This window comes from Gymnoscopelus microlampas (genome assembly GCF_963454915.1).
Source record: "Gymnoscopelus microlampas genome assembly, chromosome: 17".
In the NCBI taxonomy this organism is placed as follows: domain Eukaryota; kingdom Metazoa; phylum Chordata; class Actinopteri; order Myctophiformes; family Myctophidae; genus Gymnoscopelus; species Gymnoscopelus microlampas.
The window spans coordinates 34023462-34050841 of NC_139954.1; the positions used below are offsets into that span (position 1 = coordinate 34023462).

The 27380-nt window shown below is 42.0% G+C and overlaps 1 protein-coding gene across 1 annotated transcript in view; it reads right to left on the reverse strand.

Annotated features, from left to right (window-relative positions):
- Positions 1–1208: 1208 nt before the first annotated feature.
- LOC311064963 (activin receptor type-1-like) overlaps positions 1209–27380 on the reverse strand; it is a 34039-nt gene continuing 7867 nt past the window's right edge. Inside the window, exons 2-12 of the mRNA XM_084085052.1 lie at positions 20881–20958; positions 19858–20115; positions 19183–19458; positions 18298–18564; positions 15471–15676; positions 13183–13282; positions 5585–5731; positions 5191–5466; positions 3830–4027; positions 2776–2906; positions 1209–2363 (exon numbers count right to left, since the gene is read on the reverse strand). Coding sequence (XP_083941178.1) covers positions 2229–2363; positions 2776–2906; positions 3830–4027; positions 5191–5466; positions 5585–5731; positions 13183–13282; positions 15471–15676; positions 18298–18564; positions 19183–19458; positions 19858–20115; positions 20881–20935 — 2049 coding nt within the window. The 5' untranslated portion in view covers positions 20936–20958 and the 3' untranslated portion in view covers positions 1209–2228. The remainder of the gene's footprint in view (positions 2364–2775; positions 2907–3829; positions 4028–5190; positions 5467–5584; positions 5732–13182; positions 13283–15470; positions 15677–18297; positions 18565–19182; positions 19459–19857; positions 20116–20880; positions 20959–27380) is intronic.

Genomic DNA, 27380 nt, shown 5'->3' on the forward strand with positions numbered 1-27380 from the left:
GCAGTGACTCATTAGCTCACTGTCTCTATAGTTACTTACTCTGTAATTAATGCAATACTACAAATTAGTAGCACACTTGATAATTCAAGTACACAAACAAAATTATGGAATGATGAGTCTGAAATGGGTGACAAATCACATCTTCGGTCATGGAGGGCATAAAAAGCTAGCTGTTCATTCATGATGGGGGTGGGGGGGCAGTCCTGTCAACCAGATAAGACAGTGGTTCTCAACCTTTTCAGGTCGTGACCCCCAAAAGAATCATAAAAAATACAAATACAAATAAAATCATGTGGGGACTCCCCTGGGGGTCCCAACCCACAGGCTGAGAACCACTGAGATAAGATACATACTGTACATAGCTGTTGTTTTGTCACATGGTCTATGTCATCTCTTGCATATTATTAATCAGCCTGGGAAGACTCATGACACGCAAAACATTTAGTTTCACACCTGCCAAGAGCTCCACTATTCAATTCAATTCATGTGGTGCCTTAAGCCTAATTTACTTGGTGACTTTTTTTACTTAAGTGACTTTGAAAAATGTGAGTGAGCAACAAAATAGATTAAGATTATTTTTATGAGTGATGTGCAAAATCCCCCCCAAAAGATTAAGTGTTTTTTATTTGTTCTGCAAGGCTGCAGCAGTCAAAGCTACTGTATGGCTGGCTATGCCCAGTTGGGTTAGGTGAAGTGCTGTTGAAGTCTGGGTTCGATTTACTAGTAATTCATATTCATAGCCAGTATCAGACTGGCTATATGCATTAAGTACCATGTCTTGATATTTTTTATATTCATGTTTGATAGTATCCCAAATAAAGTATTTACAAAAAATGTATGTTAACCAAACCATCCATAATTCAGCAAATATTCTTAACTTAATATTTTGCAAAATAACTTTTGCAAAATATTTCAAAAAGTTTAATATTTAAATAAATGCATTTTTTTAAATTAAGAATTGAAAATGGCAGATGTTTTCACCATTTGTTGAACAATGAAGTTTATAGGATTTAAGTGATTAAGAAAAAAACACATTCAACTCTAGTTGAATTTAAACCTGGACTGTAATACCTTGTTACTAGCCCAGAAATAAGAAATTCATCTTGTATCAACATAAATGTCCACTGAGCAGAATGTCAAAATGAATGTGTATACAGCAGTAGAAGAAAGTGGATATAGCAACAACAAAAATGAGACGGATAGAAACGTATTTTTTTCTATTTAATTAATAGAAATCACTAATTGATATAAAATATTAAAGAAATAAAAAAAGGCTGAAGTTTGACTTCAATTACTTTGACAATGCACGCATTAAGACAACAATGCACGCGTTTCGCGTTAAGACAGTATAGCTTTACAGGCTTACTTTGTGGACGAATAGAGTTCAATGTCATCTAGCAGATAGTTTATTTGATCTTTTAGCATTTTGTCTCTGTAAAGTTGAAGAAAGAAAACAGAACAGATACATAATGCTGTGTAAAAATGCATTGTGATATACAAAATGTTTGCAACAAGTTACGTTTAGTTAGACAACATCTCTGGAAAAGAAGACCAGTAATAACTGCAGTTGTACGACTAACTAAGGTATACAGCATCAATGGAATCCAAAGTTTGTTCTGACAATATTGTAAACAGTGGTGCGTGAGATGCAGTCAAAGTAAAACATAACACTTGTTTCCTTGCTCTGATCATGGTTTAAGAATTGTAAGACATGGAAGAAGTTGGTGAGTTGGATTGGCGAGTTTAACTCTTTCCCAAATGCATCCACCACAACGCAAACAACAAATGCAGCAACTACTAGTGCAATGAAAGAGATAGTGATGTCGCTAAATGAAATATGTTGAGACATTTTTCGAACTAAAAACAAGTCAAAATAAATTTGCATCTCTAAACAAAAGCAAGCATACTCAAAATGCCCGGGTAACAGTTTTTTTCTTTTCTTCCTTGAGGAACATTGCTAGTAGTACTTCCGTTCCTATGTCTCAAGATGAATAGATAGAATCTCCTAATATCCAAGACTACTGGCAGTCTCAGAAATGCCCTGTAAGCCATCTTTGGATGCCAAAACATGTCCCACCAAGTGTTTTAAAATAAATACAATGTGCCACTATAAGGGCACTGAGCGCATCCAGTCTCTCATCTTCCATGATTTCTCCAGATGGTCCACCCCCCCTTCCCCCCGAAAGGACGTCTTTAGAATGTCTGCCTCATCTCTCTGTGAGGAAGACTCAAATGTCTGTTTTAATTTTGTCCAGAGAGTTGTCAATCTTTGTCAGAGTCTTTTTGATGCGTAGAGCTGTTAACCTGGCTGATGGATTCTGATACCAGCACTCCTTCATAAGTTTAGCCATGGCGGTTAAAGTCTGGAGAAAGATGATGAGAAAAAGAAAAATAATCACTTTGATTATATTTGTTGAAAATGTATGGTTATAGTCTAGAAAAATATGAGAAAAGTAAAAACAAATAAGAAAAAGAAAAGAAAAATAACACAAAAAAAAACATTATTAACCACTTAAACCAATATATCTTTCATTGACCAGGGTCCCTTGGCGGTCTATCCTTTCACCTATTCCCACCAAATCTCTTCGATAAAAATAGCTGATCTACAAGTTCACGTGTAGATCAGCTATTTTCCCAAATATTCTCCTGTTATGACATGCCCAGAATAGAGACGCTAGGTCTTAAAGTGGTTAATATTATGCGATTTTGAAAGACAGTTACAATTGTTGCAATGCAATAAAAAATGTTACTCCCTAAATTTCAGGGGGTACTCACTGGGTCTGAGAACCATCTGTTTGGGATGTTGGGCCTTTGCTGGTCCACGCATACAACCTTCTTCATATCCTCAAAGCTGGGGTCACTGGGGACAACATCATGGAAAGGAGGCTTGTAGTCTTCCACGATGCCTACATGAATAGAATGCAAGAAATTATTATACTTCTGCTGGACACATCACCAATGTGTGGATTATGGGCTAACATTTGGCAAAAATAGCATCTTTGCAACATGTTGTGAGCTTGTAGATCAGCTAGTTTCGCAATTTGAAATACAACAAAGTATAAAGGGTTTAGCAAATCGCTTTACAGCTTATACTGAATAATCAGTAACTGAGAATAGATAAATGAAATGTGTATTGTGGCAAGGCCATTTTTGTCATAACTTGCTCCAAGACGCCATGTGGAAGAGAGAAGGGAATGTGAGGTTTCTGTGTCCAGCGTTAGCCAATATCTTAAGTGTCGCCGCCAGCCCAGTTTCCACTATAAATAGCGATAAAGCCATTTAACTGTGAGAGCAGAAAGCAGGATCCATTTCAGATAAGACGCCAGTGGGCTTCCCCGCAGACCACAGATGCTGGGTGTGGGATGTGTCACTCATAACCAAGTAATTTCATCAATGGCAGACATGCTTTCACTAAGTTTAAGTCCAGTTAAGTGATTAGCTAGGAAAATATAATGCTTTATAGCCATAATAACAAGGTTGTAGTATTTTAACAGGATCGTCGAAGCCTGGTAAATTCTGCCCATGCTAAGTGTCCATATGATGTAGTAAATGGGTCATAAATCCACTGCATACATATCTGATGTTTGCATGGGGGGGGTTTAAGTTAATTTCACCAGGACTGAAAGCTTTCTAGGAGAATTCTATTTGCCAGCCAGTAGTTCAGTCTGGAGTGGTGGTCTACTGTGCTGAGAGTTTTCCAACATTCCCATAAAACCAGAACAAAAACGTTTACTATGATATGTGTTTAGTAGATCAAGCTAAATGCAGACAAGATAGAGAGCGATCCGACTCAGTGGAGACTAACAAAACAATGTGAACATGTACTGACCATTGCTTACAGTCCTTCTGGCTATCTCCCATAGGACCAGGCCCAGGGCCCAGATGTCCACTCTCTTGTAGGACTCAAAGCAGTCCATCTGGATGGAGTCATCCAGTACCTCAGGGGCCATGTAGCGTTTTGTCCCCACTTTAGGGTTGTTGCCCACATCTAACTCGTTGGTGTCTTGGAAATGCATCACAGCCAAACCTAGAATGGAAACACGTTACTTTTATTTGAACATATTAACCACATGAACCTTGCATCCATATTTTTGGCATGACATAATAGGCAGACGTATGCCAACATTTGGCAAAAATGTGCATATTCAACAGAAATGGCAGATATAGAATCTCACAATGTGTTGTGTTGCAACACGTGAGTTTGTAGATCACCTATTTTTGCCAAAAAGATTTGGTGTAGAAGGGAAAAAGGAGGGGACCATGTATAGACTTCTGGGGGTCTCCCAGGCAGTGACGTTTAGATGGTTAAAAAGGACCAAACCGGTTTAACCAATATACTACAACTCATAGTATACTTGACATTGCATTTGCTGCCGACCATTTTTCAAAAGCATAAAAAGTTATTTTCTAGGAAAACATTGGATTTCATCATTGGATTCCATTCATTTCAGTACAGTATGAAAATCAACATGCAGAGACTTGAAAACTGTGAGATTCCATGTTGTTATCATTGTGTTTAAATACATTTTACAGTGGAGATTGATTTGAAAAGTCTATTCAAAGATAGTCCCTGGAGAAAATATTGATTTAAACCACACAATGTATTCTAGCCAGTATTTAACAGCGTGAAAGTAAAAAATACAAACTTTGTGTCCAAAAAAAACACAATAGGTTTATGTTGTACCCTCTATTTCCCAAAGCAGATGTAGTGCTTTATTATCACTCTGCGGACACATGGAACTATGCCTGTGGTTTTCAGGACATCAGCACAAGGAGAAGCACCAAAGATCGAATAAACACATACCCAGGTTAGAACCAGTACCTGAAATGTTTTTTTCTTTTTCATTAGTGCAAAGAACATTGCCAGTTTGAGACGGAGAGGTCTGAGTGCTTCTTAATGTGTTTTTGTTTAAAAGGTTGAGAGCCTGCTAGACTGCTAGCTATTCATGCTCTAATGTTCAACAAATAGATGAGAGGAACAGGGCTAGAGCGGTTGAATGTATTGCAGATGCATTTTTCATGCAACAAACAAACTAATATCATAATGTGCATAACAGTACATTGTATGAAAACCCTGAAGGGAGAACAGGACGCTGAACCCCATTACATTAGAAAGACAGCGGAAATGTGCAATAACAGATAAAGGCTTCCAACTGAATTGGCTTTGTCCTGATTTATCAGCATGCTCACCCAGGTCAGCGATGCAGCACTGTCCGTTCTTGTTAACAAGTATATTTTTGCTCTTGAGGTCTCGATGGGCGATGGCTGGCTTGCCCTGGGTGCCGAAGATCTCCACGTGGAGGTGTGCCAAGCCACTGGAAATGGATAGCGCCATACGCAGGCAGCTAGGAGCGTCTACGGTGCTGAGCTGAAGGTAGTCATACAGTGAGCCCATCTCATGGTAGTGGGTGATCAGCCACAGCTGGGTGCTGGAGTTCCTGGAGGTCATGTCGGAAGCTATGAAGCCTGAGGTGAGAGAGCGTACAGAAGCTTGAATGAGTGCTTCTTTAGAAAAAAGTGCTACAAGACCATCCATAGTGCCCGGCATAATGTATTCATACAGCACGTTACACAGGCTACATACCAAGAATGTTCTCGTGCCTTAGCAGTACTGTGTTGTAGATCTCAGTCTCTCTGAACCAGGACTTTTCATCTCTGGAGGAGAAGATCTTCACAGCAACACTTTCTCCCTGCCACTGGCCCCTCCACACCTCTCCGTAACGGCCCTTACCTGGCAGAGGAGAAAGCAGTACGGTTAACTCAATTTACACATTGGTCAACATTTTCCCAGATTAAAAAAAATGATTAAAGGTATATAATATAATATTATTATTACGGGGCCAGAGCTCTGCTCTGGACACGTATTGTTATTCGCATTATTCTGTCACTTCTTCTTCTTCTTCTTCTGCCACTTTTCGCAGTTCTGGCTGAACTGTGCAGTCGGTTTTTACGAAACTCGGCCATATGGTAGATGGTCATGAAAAACGATCAAAAAATAATTCTCACAATCTTTCGTCCAAAGGTGGCGCTATAGCACTCAATTGAAAATGCCAACTTTGACCAGGTACAACTCATGCCCTGTTTGACCTACAGCCATGAAACTTGGATACACATATGCGTCTCCTCATGCTGAACAACTTTCACACTCTGACTTTTGACCTCTGACCTTTAGATCTCCCACCATTTTGAATTATATGAAAAACAGTCATTGGCTCCTAACTTCTGCATTTTTTCACTTATGGAAAATCCGTTGGAAATTTTTGTAGAAAGTGGTCCAAAGTTCAAGTGTGAAACGTTTCGTGCAGATTGCTCAAAAATCCCAGGAGGAGATAGATTTTAACTATTACAGTTTTATGAAAATGATTCATCTGTGCCTAAAACATACATGCAGACTCACATTTCTTTGAAACTTTGCAGAAATGTAGAGGGTCATTCCAAATATCACTGAAACCAATCTTACTCCAATTGGCCAAAAGGGGGCGCTATAGCAATTTTTTGAAAAGGCAGACTTTAAACAGGCATAAGTCATGCCTCGTTTGGCCGAAAGTCGTGAAACTTGCTTACACATGTGCCTTGACTCATGAGGAACACACGTATCGATTTGACCATTAAGCTCCGCCCTTAGATTTTCCGCAATTTTGAGCAGTTTGAAAAATACTTGTTTTTGCCAGTTCTGGCTTAACCGTGCATACGCTTTTTACGAAACGCGGCCATATGGTAGATGCTCATGAAAAACTACCAAGAAATAATTCTCACACTCATTCGTCAAAGGGTGGCGCTATAGCACTCAATTGAAAGTGCCAACTTTGAACAGGTACAACTCATGCCCTGTTTGACCTACAACCATGAAACTTCGATACACACATGCGTCTCTTCATGCCCGACAACTTTTGTGGTCTGACTTTTGACCTCTGACCTTTAGATCGCCCACCATTTTGAATTATATGAAAAACAGTCATTGGCTCCTAACTTCTGCATTTTTTCACTTATGGAAAATCCGTTGGAAATTTTTGTAGGCAGTGGTCCAAAGTTCATGTGTAAAATGTTTCGTGCAGATTGCTCAAAAATCCCAGGAGGAGATAGATTTTAACTATTACAGTTTTATGAAAATTATTCATCTGTGCCTAAAACATACATGCAGACTCACATTTCTTTGAAACTTGGCAGAAATGTACAGGGTCATTCCAAATATCACTGAAACCAATCTCACTCCAATTGGCCAAAAGGGGGCGCTATAGCAATTTTTTGAAAAGGCAGACTTTAAACAGGCATAAGTCATGCCTCATTTGGCCGAAAGTCGTGAAACTTGCTTACACATGTGCCTTGACTCATGAGGAACACACGTATCGCTTTGACCAGTAAGCTCCGCCCTTAGATTGTCCGCAATTTTGAGCAGTTTGAAAAACACTTAAACCCAGGATTTCTCAGCTATTTGCGTGGAACTGTATCATCTGTGTGATCTCCTTTTTCACAGTTACTTGTCTGTTGGGCCAATGGCGTCTCCCTTAAATGAATGCCTCACAATCTCAAGGTCGCCAGTTCAAGCCTCACTTGATGCAGACTTAATTTAAGTTGAATTGCAAACAACATGACTGTATCAATGAATACATGTGCAAATGGTAAAGATAACCTGAAATGCTTATTTGAGAGTACGTTTTTTCAACGTATGACATACTTTATCTGAAAATAGCTGATCTACAATCTCACAACTTTTCATCGTTTGTGAGCTTGTAGATCGGCTACTTTCACTAGTTTTGGTTCTGAGGAGATGTACAATTTCTTCATTGGTAAATGGTTTGTGAACGAGTGATCTTAGTGTTAGTGAAACAGGGGCTTGGTTCATGAAAGAAGGCAAGAGTTTATGATCTTCAACAGACAATATCAGCCTGGACAAAGCTATAGCACTATAGGTAGTGTTGCAGCCTATTAGTCTGAAGGTTGAGAGTTTGAATCCTGTTAATGGCAGTAGGTTGAGATGTCCAATTAAACCATTATGTTTCCATCTCTCTCTCTCATCAATCTATTGTTTCCATGTCACTCTCTCTCTCTTCAATCTATTCCGTTTCCATGTCTCTCTCTCTCTCTCTATTCACTGGCCCCGTATTATCGCTGCTTGCAGCTATATTTACGGGGCCAGAGCTCTGCTCTGGACACGTATTGTTATTCGCATTATTCTGTCACTTCTTCTTCTGCCACTTTTCGCAGTTCTGGCTGAACCGCGCTGTCGGTTTTTACGAAACTCGGCCATATGGTAGATGGTCATGAAAAACGATCAAAAAATAATTCTCACAATCTTTCGTCCAAAGGTGGCGCTATAGCACTCAATTGAAAATGCCAACTTTGACCAGGTACAATTCATGCCCTGTTTGACCTACAGCCATGAAACTTGGATACACATATGCGTCTCCTCATGCTTAACAACTTTCACACTCTGACTTTTGACCTCTGACCTTTAGATCTCCCACCATTTTGAATTATATGAAAAACAGTCATTGGCTCCTAACTTCTGCATTTTTTCACTTATGGAAAATCCGTTGGAAATTTTTGTAGAAAGTGGTCCAAAGTTCAAGTACGAAACGTTTCGTGCAGATTGCTCAAAAATCCCAGGAGGAGATAGATTTTAACTATTACAGTTTTATGAAAATTATTCATCTGTGCCTAAAACATACATGCAGACTCACATTTCTTTGAAACTTTGCAGAAATGTACAGGGTCATTCCAAATATCACTGAAACCAATCTTACTCCAATTGGCCAAAAGGGGGCGCTATAGCAATTTTTTGAAAAGGCAGACTTTAAACAGGCATAAGTCATGCCGCGTTTGGCCGAAAGTCGTGAAACTTGCTTACACATGTGCCTTGACTCATGAGGAACACACGTATCGATTTGACCATTAAGCTCCGCCCTTAGATTTTCCGCAATTTTGAGCAGTTTGAAAAATACTTGTTTTTGCCAGTTCTGGCTTAACCGTGCATACGCTTTTTACGAAACTCGGCCATATGGTAGATGCTCATGAAAAACTACCAAGAAATAATTCTCACACTCATTCGTCAAAGGGTGGCGCTATAGCACTCAATTGAAAGTGCCAACTTTGAACAGGTACAACTCATGCCCTGTTTGACCTACAACCATGAAACTTCGATACACACATGCGTCTCTTCATGCCCGACAACTTTCGTGGTCTGACTTTTGACCTCTGACCTTTAGATCGCCCACCATTTTGAATTATATGAAAAACAGTCATTGGCTCCTAACTTCTGCATTTTTTCACTTATGGAAAATCCGTTGGAAATTTTTGTAGGCAGTGGTCCAAAGTTCATGTGTAAAATGTTTCGTGCAGATTGCTCAAAAATCCCAGGAGGAGATAGATTTTAACTATTACAGTTTTATGAAAATTATTCATCTGTGCCTAAAACATACATGCAGACTCACATTTCTTTGAAACTTGGCAGAAATGTACAGGGTCATTCCAAATATCACTGAAACCAATCTCACTCCAATTGGCCAAAAGGGGGCGCTATAGCAATTTTTTTAAAAGGCAGACTTTAAACAGGCATAAGTCATGCCTCGTTTGGCCGAAAGTCGTGAAACTTGCTTACACATGTGCCTTGACTCATGAGGAACACATCTATCGCTTTGACCAGTAAGCTCCGCCCTTAGATTGTCCGCAATTTTGAGCAGTTTGAAAAACACTTAAACCCAGGATTTTTCAGCTATTTGCGTGAAACTGTATCATCTGTGTGATCTCCTTTTTCACAGTTACTTATCTGTTGGGCCAATGGCGTCTCCCTTAAATGAAGGCCTCACAATCTCAGGGTCGCCAGTTCAAGCCTCACTTGATGCAGACTTAATTTAAGTTGAATTGCAAACAACATGACTGTATCATTGAATACATGTGCAACTGTTAAAGGTAATGATGAAATGCTTCTTGGAGAGAGTATGTTTTTGCAATGTATGACAAACTTCATTGTGAAAATAACCGATCTACAATCTCAAAACTTTTCAGATAGCAACATGTTTCTGAGCTTGTAGATCGGCTGCTTTCACTGGTTCACTTTTATCTTCAACAGATGACCTCAGCCTGGACAAAGCTATAGCCCTATAGGTAGTGTCTCAGCCTGTGAATCCAAAGGTCGAGAGTTTGATTCCTGTCAATGGCAATAGGTTGAGATGTCAATGGGTGAGGTTTTTCACCTGGGATTGCCCCCCTGCGTCCTATATATGACCACCTCAGCTGGGTTGGGCTGAAAAGAATATTCGCCTGTTGGAATCATTTGCTTTGTCTCAATTTCAATCTATTCCCTTTCCATGTCTTATTGTGCTATTATTGCACTTTGCTTTTTGTCTGTCTGTCTGTGGGTGGGTCATTCCACTTTTCAATTGCATTGCACAAAACATAACTGCATCAAATAATGCATGTGCAATTGTTAAAGATAACATGAAATGCTAATTTGAGAGTATTTCATGTTAAAGATAACATGAAATGCTTATTCAAAAGTATTGTTGTCAAAACTCTCTCTCTCTTCAATCTATTCCGTTTCCATGTCTCTCTCTCTCTCTATTCACTGGCCCCGTATTATCGCTGCTTGCAGCTATATTGATAATTGTTTTTCGCTCCCTCTCAATTGAAGGCTACTCTTAGTTCTGGCTGAACCGTGCTGTCGCTTTTTACGAAACTCGGCCATATGGTAGATGGTCATGAAAAACGATCAAGAAATAATTATCACAATCTTTCGTCAAAAGGTGGCGCTATAGCACTCAATTGAAAATGCCAACTTTGAACAGGTACAACTCATGCCCTGTTTGACCTACAGCAATAAAACTTCAATACACACATGTGTCTACTCATGATGAACAACTTTCACACTCTGACTTTTGACCTCTGACCTTTAGATCTCCCACCATTTTGAATTATATGAAAAACAGTCATTGGCTCCTAACTTCTGCATTTTTTCACTTGTGGAAAATCCGTTGGAAATTTTTGTAGGCAGTGGTCCAAAGTTCAAGTGTTAAACGTTTCGTGCAGATTGCTCAAAAATCCCAGGAGGAGATAGATTTTAACTATTACAGTTTTATGAAAATTATTCATCTGTAACTAAAACATACATGCAGACTCACATTTCTTTGAAACTTTGCAGAAATGTACAGGGTCATTCCAAATATCACTGAAACCAATCTCACTCCAATTGGCCAAAAGGGGGCGCTATAGCAATTTTTTGAAAAGGCAGACTTTAAACAGGCATAAGTCATGCCTCGTTTGGCCGAAAGTCGTGAAACTTGCTTACACATGTGCCTTGACTCATGAGGAACACAAGTATCGATTTGACCATTAAGCTCCGCCCTTAGATTGTCCGCAATTTTGAGCAGTTTGAAAAACACTTAAACCCAGGATTTTTCAGCTATTTGCGTGAAACTGTATCATCTGTGTGATCTCCTTTTTCACAGTTACTTGTCTGTTGGGCCAATGGCGTCTCCCTTAAATGAATGCCTCACAATCTCAAGGTTGCCAGTTCAAGCCTCACTTGATGCAGACTTAATTTAAGTTGAATTGCAAACAACATGACTGTATCAATGAATACATGTGCAAATGGTAAAGATAACCTGAAATGCTTATTTGAGAGTATGTTTTTTCAACGTATGACATACTTTATCTGAAAATAGCTGATCTACAATCTCACAACTTTTCATGGTTTGTGAGCTTGTAGATCGGCTACTTTCACTAGTTTTGGTTCTGAGGAGATGTACAATTTCTTCATTGGTAAATGGTTTGAGAACGAGTGATCTTAGTGTTAGTGAAACAGGGGCTTGGGTCATGAAAGAAGGCAAGAGTTTATGATCTTCAACAGACAATATCAGCCTGGACAAAGCTATAGCACTATAGGTAGTGTTGCAGCCTATTAGTCTGAAGGTTGAGAGTTCGAATCCTGTTAATGGCAGTAGGTTGAGATGTCCAATCAAACCACTATGTTTCCATCTCTCTCTCTCATCAATCTATTGTTTCCATGTCACTCTCTCTCTCTTCAATCTATTCCGTTTCCATGTCTCTCTTTCTCTCTCTATTCACTGGCCCCGTATTATCGCTGCTTGCAGCTATATTTGAACTTGTTTTTTTCATTGGTATGGTAAAGTTTGGCCCTTCGTTAACAATGCAGACATAGTTCACAATGCTTATTCACTTCTTTTTACAAAAGATGTTTGGCCGATGGCTTGGCCTTTCACATTAATGACTAAAAGCCAATAAGACATTGCAGCTGAATATTTGCTATTGAGAAAACACGTTTTCTGATATTTTTTCTGGCTCTGAAAATGCTCAAGTAGACCTTACAAATCAAATGTGTGCAATGTTGGGTTTAGGGACTTGATTGCGCAAGCATCCTGGCAGGCCTTCTGAGCACTCCCACAGCACGCTGGTTCGTTTTGTAACCCAAATACCTATTCTAAATGTACTGCACTTATGGTTGAGTGCTTGACCAGTGCTTGCAATGGAAGCGCTCAAAATAGAGCTGGACTATGACTCAATTAGCGTCACAAATAAAAACGCCATGACATAGAACAGTGATGCTCTCTTAGTGAAGTCCGTTAACAATGTTTCATCTTCCTGGCTTTGAGAATCCATCAAGGAAGCATATATCGACTGTGTTTTGTTTCGTTTTATCTCATGTATCAAGCAAGTGGGCCTCGAGTTTGAGGGCAGTAGATTGGTATACTCTACCCCTAACTACCCAGCAGTATTTTCTCTGAGTTACATGCAGAGTGCTGATGGAAGATTGTCTTAGCTCCCTGCATGGAACCCTGAGAAAACACAGTGATGGGAATTATTACAAACAAAATCGTCTGTGGATGTGGCGTTCCAGACGTAGGTGTGGCAGCAATATTCCACTAACAATGTAATAGTTTTACAGAAGACAGCCATATCTAAGATATTACGGATATACAGATATTTACATCCCACTTCCACTTTATTTATTTGTAGAACAGACTGGATAGGGATAGGGAACAAATGCAATAGCAATGAGTGTTCTTGTGGTGGGTTGTCCCGTTTCATTATCTTTTTAATACGTCAGCGGCAGCTGTACTGGTTCCGTTCAGTGTGTCGGACTAGCATCAATTGCACTGCCGATAGACATGAACGTTAACTGCCCACAATTTGTGTTGTGTGTGCATGCCATCTCCTTGTACTTACCCACACACTCGTTGAGTGTGATCTGTCGAGCCACTGTTCTTTGAACAAGAAACGGGAGTCCTGAACCACTTCCTGAAGTACAGGAATGATCCAGCAGGTCCTGTTAAGAGACAATTGGAAATGCAAAGTTGTCAACAACAGAAAGCCATGCAAAAGGAATCAAATGCCACATCCTTTAGATCAGTGGTTCTCAAAGTGGGGCCTGGGGACCCCCAGGGGCCTTTGAGGGCGTTCCAGGGGGTCCCCAGCAAAATGAGGAAACATTAAACATTTAAATACTTTAAAGCCCTATTTTATATTTTGGCTAATTGAAAATAGTGAGCTTGTAGATCGGCTACATTAAAAAAAATCACAGATTTAGATGACAAAGCATCTGGGACTCAGATGGAGCTTAATGTAAGCAGGATGCCTTTGATGTGGCACCCACCGGTGGTGGAAGGGTGCAAGCTGCATGAGATGTTCAGACAGCAAGGGTGTGCGTGTGTGTGTGTGTGTGTGTGTGTGTGTGTGTGTGTGTGTGTGTGTGTGTGCACTCTCGTTTAGCTGAGTGCCCCCTGCTGAGTAAACAACAGCAGCGGCACCCACTCCCTGCTTGTTTGTTTGGGGGCTGGAGATACTATCTAATCCCATTGCCAGACTCCAAACAGGCTGGATGGCGCTACGCCATTTATTTTTATCTCCACTTGGACACCGCACTGCCCCCTTGTTGACACAAGGGGGCAGTGTACAGCAGCCCTCTGTCAGATGGTCTGTTACTGCTTACAAAAACAAAATGCCAAACTGGGAGGGCAGGAGGAAGATGGAACATCAGAAAAAAAAGAAAAGAATGAAGTCTCAGATAAACAAATGCATAATAAAACAGCTGAGAGACGCTTTGGAACAGCAACACAGGAATGTGAGTAGAGGCCATAAAATAAATGGGTTTTGCCAGGTGGTTAAATAGCCCGGTTTGGTGAGAGGGTACATCTGGGCCAGGCCATTCTGCACCAGAATCCAAGCAGACATTAGAATGTAATTATAATCAGAGGTGAATTCTGCACCCTGGGCTACACATGGACAACAAGCACGTGTTTCAGTCCAATTTGCTTTTTACAGCATCACCACTGTTTCTAATAACCTTTCTCATGGTGCTGCCAAGCACTTTTTAATTATGCTGAAACTAACATTCCGTGGCTGCGTATTTGGACTATTGGTTCCCAACTAAGTGCCCTAATGGATTTTGAAAATAGCTTGAAATAGATCCAAGCAACCCCCTCACACTATGGCTGGGCAATTAACCAAAAATATATCGAAACCGGTATTTAGAACCGATAACCGACCATAACAAAATAATCGAGAAGCTCGTTTTTGTTTTCCTTTTTTCTTATAAAAAGAAATGTAATAAATGTTTTATAATCAACTAAATGTATTAGTCTGATTAACCACTTAACCTTGGGTTGACAAGACCCAGTGGCCGGCCTAAGAAGACCTGGCAGACGACCGTGTTGGCTGACATGAAAGCACTCGGCATCGACCATGAGGTGACCATGGACTTTTCCCGGTGGAAGAAAACCATAGCGAGAATCCAGTCCAACCCAGTGGTGCCTGGAAACAAGCGGACTTTAAACCGATGATGATGATGAACCACTTAACCGTGTATTATATGTGCCACCACTATAAACATTGTCCTCCATGCCTTTATGTTTAATCATTAAAGATGAATGGGATTGTCTGGGATTTCAGTTGCTAAGCCTGGAGCAAGGTGTAGAGAAATTGATACTTCAGTACAAGAGTACAGTATGTACTCAAAGACTCTTTGTAGCCGTAGCACAAAGACAAGATGGAAATCACAAATGTTTATATGCTGCAGTAGTACAAACAATGGCTCTAAAATTCAAGTGGAACAAGGAATCTTTTATACATGTATATTATTCCATGATTTAAAGGCTCATGAAACAGACTGTGAAGTGACGCAAGCATACATTTTTGAGGGCACGCACCAGATTGCACGTTGTTTATGCTCAACTTGATTACATAGTGCGTCAGCCAATGACTGTGCTTGGTTGTCGTTCAGGCTCAATGCTAACCACAGGACTCCACCCAACCACTGGACCAGTAAGAAGACCTCAAAACATAAACCACTCTGGATGAAACCCACATGTTGGGAGTTGAACTGCAGAACAAGACTTATACTGACACACATAATGATATTTTTTTAGTTTGCTAGCAAAATCACTCATACAAAAAACATTTATTTATTCGCAAGGATGATCTGCAGAGCAAAAACTGTCAGCCAAACCCCTACTCACTGCCAGGGTGCTCTCTCCCACGTTGGAGGCTATGAGACCATCAATCGTTCCGTATTCCGCGTCCCGCGCCGTTAACCTCTCCATCTGGTTGTGGTGAATGCGTCTGAAGACCAGGATAGCGATGGCGGACAGCACAATGAGGACAATGATAGGAGCCACGATGACAATGGCCAGGGTTGTCACACTGTAGTTGGGCACTTCATCAGCTGTGGAGAGGGAAACCTTTGTTGAGTAAAGTGTTCACACTTTTATCAAGTTCGCTATCTCAAGTGTTCACACTTTTATCAAGTTCGCTAACTCAAGAGTTACATTATCACCAACACATCAAAATCATGGATTTTACACTCGTACTATGTTAATAAAGATGTGTTTTAAGACAGGATTTTAAAACAGGCTAACCGAGTTTTAGCAAAGGTGTACAAAGGTGTCCTCTATTTTGGGTACGTTATTATAGTCCAATGTTTAAAATGTTTTTAAGAAATAGCTGATCTACAGACTCACATTGCTACTGCTTGTAGATTGGCTAGTTTTTACATTTTATTTAATAGGGCTTTAGTGGTTAAATAAAATAAAGTTCAAGACTATCCCATGGCCACACACACACACACACACACACACACACACACACACACACACACACACACACAAAGAGGTGTGTAGCAGTGTCTTCAATGTGCTGGTCGATGCTGTGTCACAGACCACGTCACACTAGTCAGGTGAGTCAGTGCCTGAGGTCAACCACAGCCTCCAGAGGCCTGGGCTGAGTCATAAAGACAGGTGATGATAATTACGGATGCTGAAGCAAACACTCCCTCCCTGTAGCTTGTACAATGCTACCCCCCCCCCCAATAGGACCCCACACACACACTCACAGTCTGAGACCAGCACACAGCCCTGCAGCAATATGGCCATCACGGGTCTACAGCAGACGGACAAAACCACGGAAGGGTGGAGGTCCATAGAACACACAGGCAAACACGTACATGTATGCACAAAATTGCAGGCACACACACACACAAGTTCTGAGGAGAACATTACTCTCACTCACACACACCCACAGATGCAGCTCATCCAGGCAGCGGAGCCCAGCCTCGGGGAGTGACCACCGCACACACACTCCAAACATTCCAGGGGAAAGACTGTACAGCGTCCAGCACAGACAATGCTCCCCTTTTCTCCCACCATATACTGAACTCTTTCTCCCTCATACAGAGTCGTAGCAACACATTCAAGTCTGGAGCTACCCAGACTTGAACCAAACGTAGCAACACATTCAAGTCTGGAGCTACCCAGACTTGAACCAAACGCATATAAGCCAGAGGGGATGCATTTGAGTCACACATCCCATAGCAGATCTGGGTCAAATCGCATTTACAGATAACTTCTGTTGTTGCTGCTTGGAATGTCTGATGGGTGTGCTTATACATAATACAACACAGTGAGTGATGGACACTTTAGTATAGTTTTAAGTAGAATTTTATATGACTAAAAATGTATGGGATACTTATCTGAATTGTCCACGTCATAAACCGCACACATAATGGTGTTCCGTACCTGTTTATTTTGTGTGTATGTCTGTTTGTTTTTGGAAATAGGGAAGCAGGTGTTTGAACTGAACATGTATATCTTTATCCTGTGCTTCACAATAAAAAATATTTGAAAAGTAATGTTGTTCCAAGAACCTTAAAGGACAACTTTGATTTTTTACAACCAAGGTTTATATTTTAGCTTCTAATTAAAGTAAATAAATGATGAGTGTAATTTTTTTTTCATTTACTGCTTTCTATAGTTTTAGCATTTTTTGCGATATTTTTTACAGTGGGCGGGGGCATTCTGTCCGGTGGCTAAATATGCCTTTTTTACACAATAAAAAAGGTCCGGCTGTCTGAGATGGCCAGATGTGAGTTATTGGGGGCTAGAAGAGCTACTGTAAATAATAATAAAGAAAACGCCGGGTTAATGTGTTAAAAAAATACATATTTAGCCACCGGACAGAATGCCCCCGCCCACTGTGAAAACACTGTAAAAAAGATTGTGAAAATTGCTAAAACTATAGAAAGCAGTAAATTTGATTTTTTTAACACTCATCTTTTATTTACTTTAATTACAATCTAAAACATAAACATTGGTTGTAAAAAACCAAAGTTGTCCTTTAAAACAAGATACTGTTTCCTAGGTCTGCTCCAAAAATGTACACAAGGAAGAAAGATTGCATTCACCTATTAAAATATATTCCAATGCGATATCCTGGCTTTTTGAGCCAAGCCATCTGTTTGTTTGTTAACTGGTGGTAGAGGTGAGGGAGGGCGACAAAGACTTTACATATGGTGGCCCGTCTCTTGTCTCTCCCCAAGGACTTCACCCTCTGGTCTTATGTCAGCCAGCCATGACAGCCACAGAGGGGACAGGATGAGTGGACCATGACTAAACAATATATTCACAGGCTCCCTCTCATTCCCATTTCCCCTACTGTCCCTTCCATTTTTTCTGTTTCCTCTGTGGTTCCCATGGGATTGCGACCGTACATACCCAAAAGACAGTCTAATGCGAGCTGGCGAGGATGGACGTGGAAAAGACAATTTCACGGCCGAGGGCTTGTTGGCTTGTTGTCTCCTTTAGTGGAGAGGATGGAATGTGCATCCCTTTGACTTAAACATGGGCAGAACTAACCCTCATTGGCATTCCTAATTGGAATGGAGGCGAAATCTAAAAAAGCCCCTTGGATGCACTAGGTTGATAAACACCATGCATAATAGAGCAGTGTTGCACAAATGGCATGGAAAAAAAGACAGATGGTGCATGTAATGCATTCTGGGTAGTGCAGTACCTTGGACTGGCAGCTCCACCGTGCTGTTCAAGTTACACAGGTGCCCGTGGCAGCACTCGACTATCTGGTCCCTGGAGGGCGGGGTCTTGCAGGTCATCCTGCTCTGCTCGTAGACCTTGAAGCAGCCTTTCTGGTACACCAGGGAGCCTGCGTTCATCGTCAGTGATGAGAAACATTGATGGCCCATGCAGCGTCCCCCCGTCACACACGAGCTGCCCTCACACACACATTCATGCTCCTCCTTGGCTAGGGGCCTGGCTTCCTCCTCTGAAACATGAAAGAGGACAGAGTTAAGACCGTGAGTCAGTGCTGATAAAGCCAGTCCTGTACTCTTATCAATGTAAACATTTGCTTCTGTGGGGGTTTTGAAAAGCAAAAAGTAAACTTAAAAAGCAATAACTCATCGATTGAAGTGTTATGCTTGAAACCCATCAGGCGTGCAAGCATAAGCGCACGGACGCTGCTTTTCTTTTGCTCCATGTTAATGAATGCAGCCGTTCTTACTGGCATGGACACTCTCGAAAAAGAAATTCAACAAACGTACTATTCTATCTCAAGCTTGAAAAGATTGGATTTTCACTCAAACGTTCTTTGAGAACTTACAAGCAAACATGAATGCCTTTTGTGGACTATGTAAAGACCTTGACAGTTGCTCCAGAGGAGAGTGATATTTGAATAAGGGAATGGTGAATACCTGTGCTCATACATTGTATGTATATTGTAGGTGGTTGGCGAAAATTTAAGGAGATGATGGGGATAGAGTTTGATGAAGAGTTAGGCCTTTCTCTGTTGTGTTTACAAACCGGCAGACTGCTACTCAAATTAAAGTGACACTGGAAAAGGTCTCTGCAAAATGACATCCAAGATGACTGAAGGATAAATCACCTTTCCCTGTGCCTGCTTGCACAGTGACGTTCATGTTACATAGGTGGCCCTGGCAACACTTGACAACATGGGCTGATGAGGGTGGAGTGGCACATGTGCCTCTGCCTTCCTCGTCGTCCCTGAGGCAGCCCTTCTGGTGGACAGCAGCCCCGTCAGTCATCGTCACCGAGGAGAAACACTGCTGACCGAGGCAGCGGGCGCCTTGCTCACATGCACGCCCCTCGCACACACACTCCTGGTCTCTGAGGACCGGTCTACCGGAAGACACTTCCACATCTGATGAAAGGAATCAGACAGATAGGAGGAAATCCATTAGAGCAACATCATTATCGTCCCAATAAATTGAATGGCGTTTAGTGAGATGGAAAAAACACAGAAGATGAAAGTGTATTATTGTAGTGAGGCTCGGCCTAAAGGCTCATACAAACAATATGAAGAGGTCCATTCCTCGATGGGATTTGCAATATGATTGAAAGCTCACTCAACAACGTTTTCAAAGGATTTAAAAGGACATGGGAAAGTAGCACTTCCCCCAGCTTGTTCCTATATATTTAACTAAGAATGACATGACAAACTTCATATAGTATTTTCTTTTCCCCTACATGGATACATAATTTTGAGAATTATCTTTTCATATGCTGGCATGTGGTATTGAGTGTCCAATTAACCGCTCACCTCTTCCTAGTGGCTGCACAGTGATGTTTATGTTACACAGGTCGCCATGGCAGCACTCAACCACCAGCTCAGGGGCTGGGGTGCCTCCGCAGCTCACAGAGTCCTCTCCTCCGTTACCCACAATGCAGCCTTTCTGCTGAACTTGTGTGCCGTTCAGGATGGCGAGGGCAGAGAAGCACTGCTGGCCGGAACATCGTTCCCCGTTGCCGCAAGTCGCCTTGTCACATATGCAGTCGTATCTCCCTGCACCTCCCTTATCTAAAAGAAAACAAACAAAATAAATACACACAATTGGAGGAAGCAGTCAGAATATACACTTCACAGAAGGATCATCATCGAAACACTTTGATCAATGATCTCACACATGGCCCATCATAATATATGGAATGAATATGATTATACAGTACACCTCAAAGTTATCTAAATGTTTAGTGCTGCCCTGTCAGGGAAAAAACAACAAGACCATAATGCAGAATATGGTATGCACACAGCTGGGTTAAAGTACGTCCAGTCAGCTCCATTATACAACATGAAAACTTAACTTCTTGCCATTTTCTGAATGTGCGTGCCACTGCAGTTATAAAAAAAAAAATAGAGACACTGTGAGACAGCAGAAGAGATGGAGTTAGACTGAAGAGGGAGGGGGGGTGAGAGGAGAGAAAGTGTTTATGTCAGAGATATGGGGTGGGCAGAGACAGTCAAAGAGCGAGAGAGAGCGAGAGAGGAGAGAGAAAGAATGCAACACTGACAAGAAACTGACATCTATGATGATGCACATTTTTTTCAGTCATGTACTTGATGCCCCTTCCTGATGACCCACAGTGATTTCATTCATATACACATACAGTAGCTGGGCTGATGGCTCTGCAGTGCATGTGTATGTGTTATGTGTATGCACATGCAGTGCATGTGTATTCACATGCTGTAATCTGCCAAACAGTCAAAATGTCCAAATCTCGAGGGACACGAAAATCACCATTGTGGCCAAGCTGGAATAAATAAAACCTGTGAAGAGCAGCTTACCATCTGCGCTGGTGTAAGGCAGGAAGACCAGGGTGATGAAGACCAGAAGAAACATGTCCCTGTCTCTTTATTGCAGACCTGGAGGAGAGAGGCACATCATTGACATTACTACTGTGATGAAAACTGTTGCACACAAAATAATGGTAAACGAGGGGAAGAGAATGTTCTCTCTACCGTACATGAGCTAGCATAAGTAGTACCTAATGGTTACATCTGAACCAACATTTAGCAGCAACTTCTACAGTAAACACACAAGATACATGCCTTTACTACAACTGCAGCATTCTTTGGGACGGAGGAAAGTATAGAGACAGACAGATTCATCACAGGAGATAGAGAGAGGACGTCACATCAGCTGAATTTACTGTTGATTTATGAGCATTAGACAGAGCAATTTTACAGATAGTCCTTTCCTTGTTTCCCGAAAAAAGAGTCGACACTAAGTTTAAAATGCTCAAGCAAAGTGGGTCTCATGCCTTCCTGTTGTCCTGGCAACAAGGCATTGAGTGGCAAGCAATGGGGCGATTGGCGCTCTCCTATTGGCTGCCTGCATGTGAGTTTTCCTGTGTGTGTGTGTGTGTGTGTGTGTGTGTGTGTGTGTGTGTGTGTGTGTGTGTGTGTGTGTGTGTGTGTGTGTGTGTGTGTGTGTGTGTGTGTGTGTGTTAGAGAAAGAGGGACAGGCTGCTTGGCAGTGAGGGGAGTGGAGCAGACAGACACGAGAGGAGATGAGAAGGAGGCGGAGGAGGAGACGAAAGAAGAAGGGGAGCGCAGCAGGGTGGGCGCCCAAATGCTATCGTTTAGAGACCAGGAGTCTGATCTGTCAATATTTAATGCGTCTGCAGGCATGTCCTCCTGAAACCTCCTTGTTTGTTTGTCAACGTGACTGATTTTGGGCAGACCGCTAGGTTCAACGAACACACAATAACTCACATTGGACAAAAAAAGAAAAAGATAATCCAACCAAAATTAAGACGGCGTGTGATTTCTGTGGAGGCTTAATCACCCGAACATGCCCCTGTTTATGCCATACTAAGTACTGGCTGTTATCTTAGCTGTGTGTGTGTGTGTGTGTGTGTGTGTGTGTGTGTGTGTGTGTGTGTGTGTGTGTGTGTGTGTGTGTGTGTGTGTGTGTGTGTGTGTGTGTGTGTGTGTGTGTGTGTGTGTGTGTGTGTGTGTGTGTGTGTGTGTGTGTGTGTGTACACGCGCGCCACAGATAAATATCCCAATGTTGTTTTTTTTCTTCCCCTGAGCCTTTGTGCCCGTCTCCCAGACATAAATGATTAAGCACGTAATGGTAGCATTAGCCCGACGGCGGCGTCTGTACGGGTCGCTCACACACAGACCACATGCTGCTCCTTTAATCAGAGCACAAAACAGAGGCTGCCACACAGAGATAATCAGGAGGGGGGGGGGGGGATCTTTGGGGGGGGGCTGGAGTGAGGACACGGGTAGCACTGAAGGGACAGTCGAAGGTAGAGCCAGGGGGCAAACGGAGGGCAGCGGGGCAGAGATAATGGGACCAGTGTGGAGGGAATGTGGGCACAGACATGGGTGGTGAGCTAAAGTAGGAACAGAGTAGTGGGACATGAGGGTGTCCGCTATCACTCTGTGTGCCCATTGAGTGAGGGGGGTGGGGGTGTTGGCACTGCTGTGCATTGACAGGACCGCCTGGCTGGGTCAGGGTAGGGTGCAGCCAGAGGGCAGATGAAATTGGGACAGAGGGAAGGCGGACAATGGGATTGTGTCGGACTTGGCGTCATCTTCATCAACCTTGATTTGAACCTCGCGGATGTGATGCACACAGTGGATGAAATAGTGGAGGAATTACAAGGTGTATAATAATCCTCCATCTCTGCTTGTTGAGCGATCCATAACTCACCTTAGTTAACAAACCACATCACAAGGCTCCACTTAAAAAGGGATATTTCGTTTTTTCAGGGAATTTTTGAATTTTTTCCTGACTTATCCTAAGTTGGGACAAACGCTTACTTTTGAAAGGAGATCCAATTGATCCTATAGACGTGCAACTAAACTATATTAAGCTTACCATTCAACAGACTGGAGAAAAAAAGGGGGGGAAACTTTTTTTCTATAATTTAGTTGAATATAAGGACTTTTTTTTTCACTATATTGTATGTATTCACATCCGGTTCAAACCGTGACATGGACGAGTGAAAAACGCCTAGGCGAGCCCGTGGGGTTCAACAGGAGCTCACACACGCCCAGACATGTGCGTTGTTCGCGCATGTGACGATTTAGCCCGGGAAGTAGTTGTTAGGTAAAACAATTCATATATATTTTGGAAAGGTAAACATTGCAAGACGAAACGAGAGACTTTGGATTACGCCGTGAGCGTTGTTTGTTTTGGAGTTCACGACCAGATTTCTGATATAGGATTGCTGCTGTTAATCTTGGCCTTAATTTACTTCAATTAATCAAGTATTGGATTTTTCATTCACCGGAGACTTATACAAATGAAAATTCTCCTTATTTACTCATCACAGGGTGAGTAAATAATAGGAATAATAATTTGGGGTGAACTACTCCTTTAAACAACGGGGCACTCTATCCCCCCTCCGTCTCATTTCCACTCTCCCTCGCCTTCATTAAATTGTAAGTTATCAGATGCACTTATCCACCTATTAAGAGACCAATTTGAGGCCGCTCAGACGCATGACCTAGGATTTTGCATTGAAGCCTGAACTACTAAAAGATTATTTGGCTCTTTTATACTACAAAAGGGTGATTGTTTATATTTTCATGATAGCCAAAACCAACCATGAATGGGGACGTATGTCATCAAGTATGTTCTGCAATGTTGAAGTAAATATTTCACCAGAAACATATCCACGTAATCGGTACAATTTTTATGTTTGATTTAGCAGTGTATTGTTTTCGCCGAGCAGTGTCGTCACCTTAGCTTGAAATTCCAGAGCAACAGCACTGCTTGCTCCTCCCATGGATTGCCAGAACTTAGGTTAGAAATTACGTTCTGAGAACCTTATCTGAAACCAAGCTATGGCAAATCCAGAAGCTGTGAAATACAGCATGTTACATGGAATGGCACGCGTTGCTTAGAATAATAAAAAAAAAAACATCTATTGAGAAGGTGCCAGGCTGCCAACCAGGTGCGGGTCTGACACGTTTGCTTGGGGGGGGGATACATAGTCAGCTAGGCTTGATGTAAGAAACTTCTAATAGGATCCTGGTGAAAGAGGGAGCGACTAAGACCGACAGAGAGAGAGAGGCGGGGGGGGGGGGGGGGGGGGGGGATGATTGGGCCAGCATCTGCAGAACCGATTGAGATCTGAGCAGACAACTTTTTGGAGCTCTCAGTCTGCACGCCTGTGTATGCGCACGTGTGTGTGTGTGTGTGTGTGTGTGTGTGTGTGTGTGTGTGTGTGTGTGTGCTGCAGCCCTCTATCCCAGCAGATTGAATTCTCTGGCAGTGTTCACAGAACTGACATCCAGCCAAGGGTGTGCTCTCAAGACCCTCATCCCCCTCAAACCCCAGAATCCCTCCTCTTGCCTCATGCAATCCAGATATGCAACGTTAGGTAAACTATGAACTCCACATCACTACACAGCTAACCTAACGCAAAACTATGTTCTCTGCATGGCTTTGTAGTTGACATCACTTTCTTCACAATATCCTATTTTCGCGTCACTTGCATTGTATACGTTTTTACTAAAATGCATACTATGACTAAGATCTGTGCTAACTTCGACCTCCATCACAACCCTAGATATGATGGAGGGCAGCACTGGCTCAGGAGGTACAGCAGCCGCTTGGGAAATCAGAAGGTTCCCGGTTCAATCCCCAGCTCAGCTCCTCCTGGCTTAATGTCGAAGTGTCCTTGAGTAAGACACTTAACGCCTTGTGTCCTCTGCCATCGGTGTATGAAAATGTGTGTCAATTGGTGAATGCACACTGTGAAGTGTTTTGGACAGAAGGTACTATAAATGGTAAATGCACCATTTACAATTTACTTACATTTGTATCCATGTCCTCCCTTGTTTCCTCACCCATTCCCATTCACCCATTTCCGGTTGCCATCCTCCATCTCCCTCTACCTCAAGGAGGTCAGACGGTTCATGTTAATTGCCATTTTCTGAGCATGTAGAGCCAATATTTTGTATCATGGCAACATTGTAGGAGGGGATGAAGCAGAGAAAAGAGCAAAAATACAGATCTCACTCTTCAGTGCATAAGAAGAGAAATGAGAGAGGTGGAGTTTGGCAGAGACAAGGCTCTGCTGAGACTTTGGTCTTGGAAATGAGATGAGAACCACATTGAGCCAAACTAAGAAGTAGCCAAAGACATGAAGACTCAAGAGAAAGAGTGGAAATAAACCTGGCCACATGTACAGTATATCATGGTACAAGTCTCTTGAGCCAGAAATCAGTATCGCTTTGAAAGTTAAAGGGATATTTCACTTTTCAAATAAAATAAACATGAAATATATGAAAATAAATGAAAAAAGTAATGGAAAAATCACGGCCCCCTCACGCATTAGAACATCGTAATGCGTGAGGGGCCGTGATTTTTCCATTACTTTTTTCATTAATTTGTAAAAAAAAATGTAATGTCTATTTTATTTGAAAATGGAATACCCCATTAACCACTTAAGCCCTATATACTTTGTCGTCCAACATATAGCGAATATATCTACCAGCTGTGTTGTAGATCGATCGGCTATGCAGCTATGTGAATTTATATGTGATGTGATCCCACATCAGTGCCCTTTGTGAAGCTATAGCCTATTTCTACTGAACCTGCTCAGTAAAGTCCTTACTGAGTGTTAATGGACTTTCATAGTCAATTAAAGTAGTAAGTTGTAAGTAAATTAACACTCAGGATTTTGCTGCGCGTTTCCAGTGATCCCATTCCAGAGGGCGATCTTGATACGGACCTCTTTAAGAAGTTGAAAAGTGCTGCTTAGATGGGAATGACTCAACACTCCACTCAATAATACCCTGATTACAATGTTTGCACCTGAAGTCACTATTTATTTACTCCGATTAGATGAAATGACTCACAACACGTGTCTACTGTCGATCAGCATTTCCACCAACAATACTGATCTACATCTTCAGACGCCACATTACGTTTTATATTCACAGAGACCACATGGGGAGGTAAATGCAACTTCCCATAGAAAGGAGGTGTCATTCACTGCTGACATTTTTCCCTTTTCTCCTTTGTACATAATAGTGTTTTGTATTTGTTGATGACATGCATTATTGTGTCGTTTTTTAATGCTATGTTGATGAATTGAATACATAGGACCACAATGAAAACAAGTCCCCAGGACGTTTTTGCGTTATCCTTTTAGCCTTAATGTCTGACTGTACCTTGTGCTGTTTACATTTCTCACTAATAAAGTATTCAATCAATCAAAGAACGGTCGAGGTGGATTGCTTTAAGGTCAATTGCCGCTCTATCATTTTGGGTTGTTTCTGTATTCAGGTCAGGAAGGAAGAGAGTGACAAACCACTATTTTGTCTGGTGGGAGGGAGGGAGGAGGCTGGAAGCCCTGCAGGAGCTGCTGAGTCATCATCATGCTGGCAAGGAGGCAGACGAGAGGTGGAATCTGTGTCTGAGCTGGCAGGCTGGCACAGTTACCATGGCACAAATAGCCTGTGTGCATCAAGGAGAACTGCGACGACTCTGCGGGAGGGCAGGGTAAGAAACAGGGCAGAGACCGGGGGCGATGCCAAGCCGAGCGCTCGTGTCCCCGTCTCAGACCCAGACAGCCAAAGTGCTAGCGCGCCATCAGGGACACGCAGATGGTTCGCTCCTACGTGGATGTGGGTGTTAATACAGAGCTGAGGGCAAAACTTGTCCTCACTGCAGCAAGGCAACCCACACTGTTCACACTGACTGCATCTCAGCAGATGAACACGTGTTCCCCTACATGTAAAAAAAAAAGGCTTCTCTGCCCACAGTCAAATACAAAACACAGAGGGTGAGAAAAATAAATCCATGTTTTTGTAAGTAGGGTTATAATAGACAATGCGAGTCCCTGTGATCTTATTGAAGACAAAGGTTTCTGCGATTCAAACAGAGTTGGGAGTTTAATGGCAGGGCACATCCTGTGTGGAGAAAAAAAATCATCTGCCTCCTGAAAAGGAAGAGGGTTTTGTATGTGAGAGAGAGAGTGAGAGAGACGTGGATCTGGAATGACTTGTGAATTATGTTTTGTAATTATGATTGATAATGAGGATATCTGAAACCCTAAAAGGGAAAGGGGTCGTCTTCACATCGAGTACAAGTTCACCCTGTGCTGTTTGCACTCAATTCTGTGCTAGGGCTCTTTTTTTGACTGCGGTTCATTTGCATATTCATACAGATGTACTGCTATTTAGGGACATTACACTTTACATGTGTCATCGTGCAAACACATAAGTGGGGAAAGAAACCTTTAGGGAGGATCTATGGAGAGAGGGTCAGCTCAGTGATGCTTAAAGAGTTGAAAGAATCCAGGCTTGAGACCTCC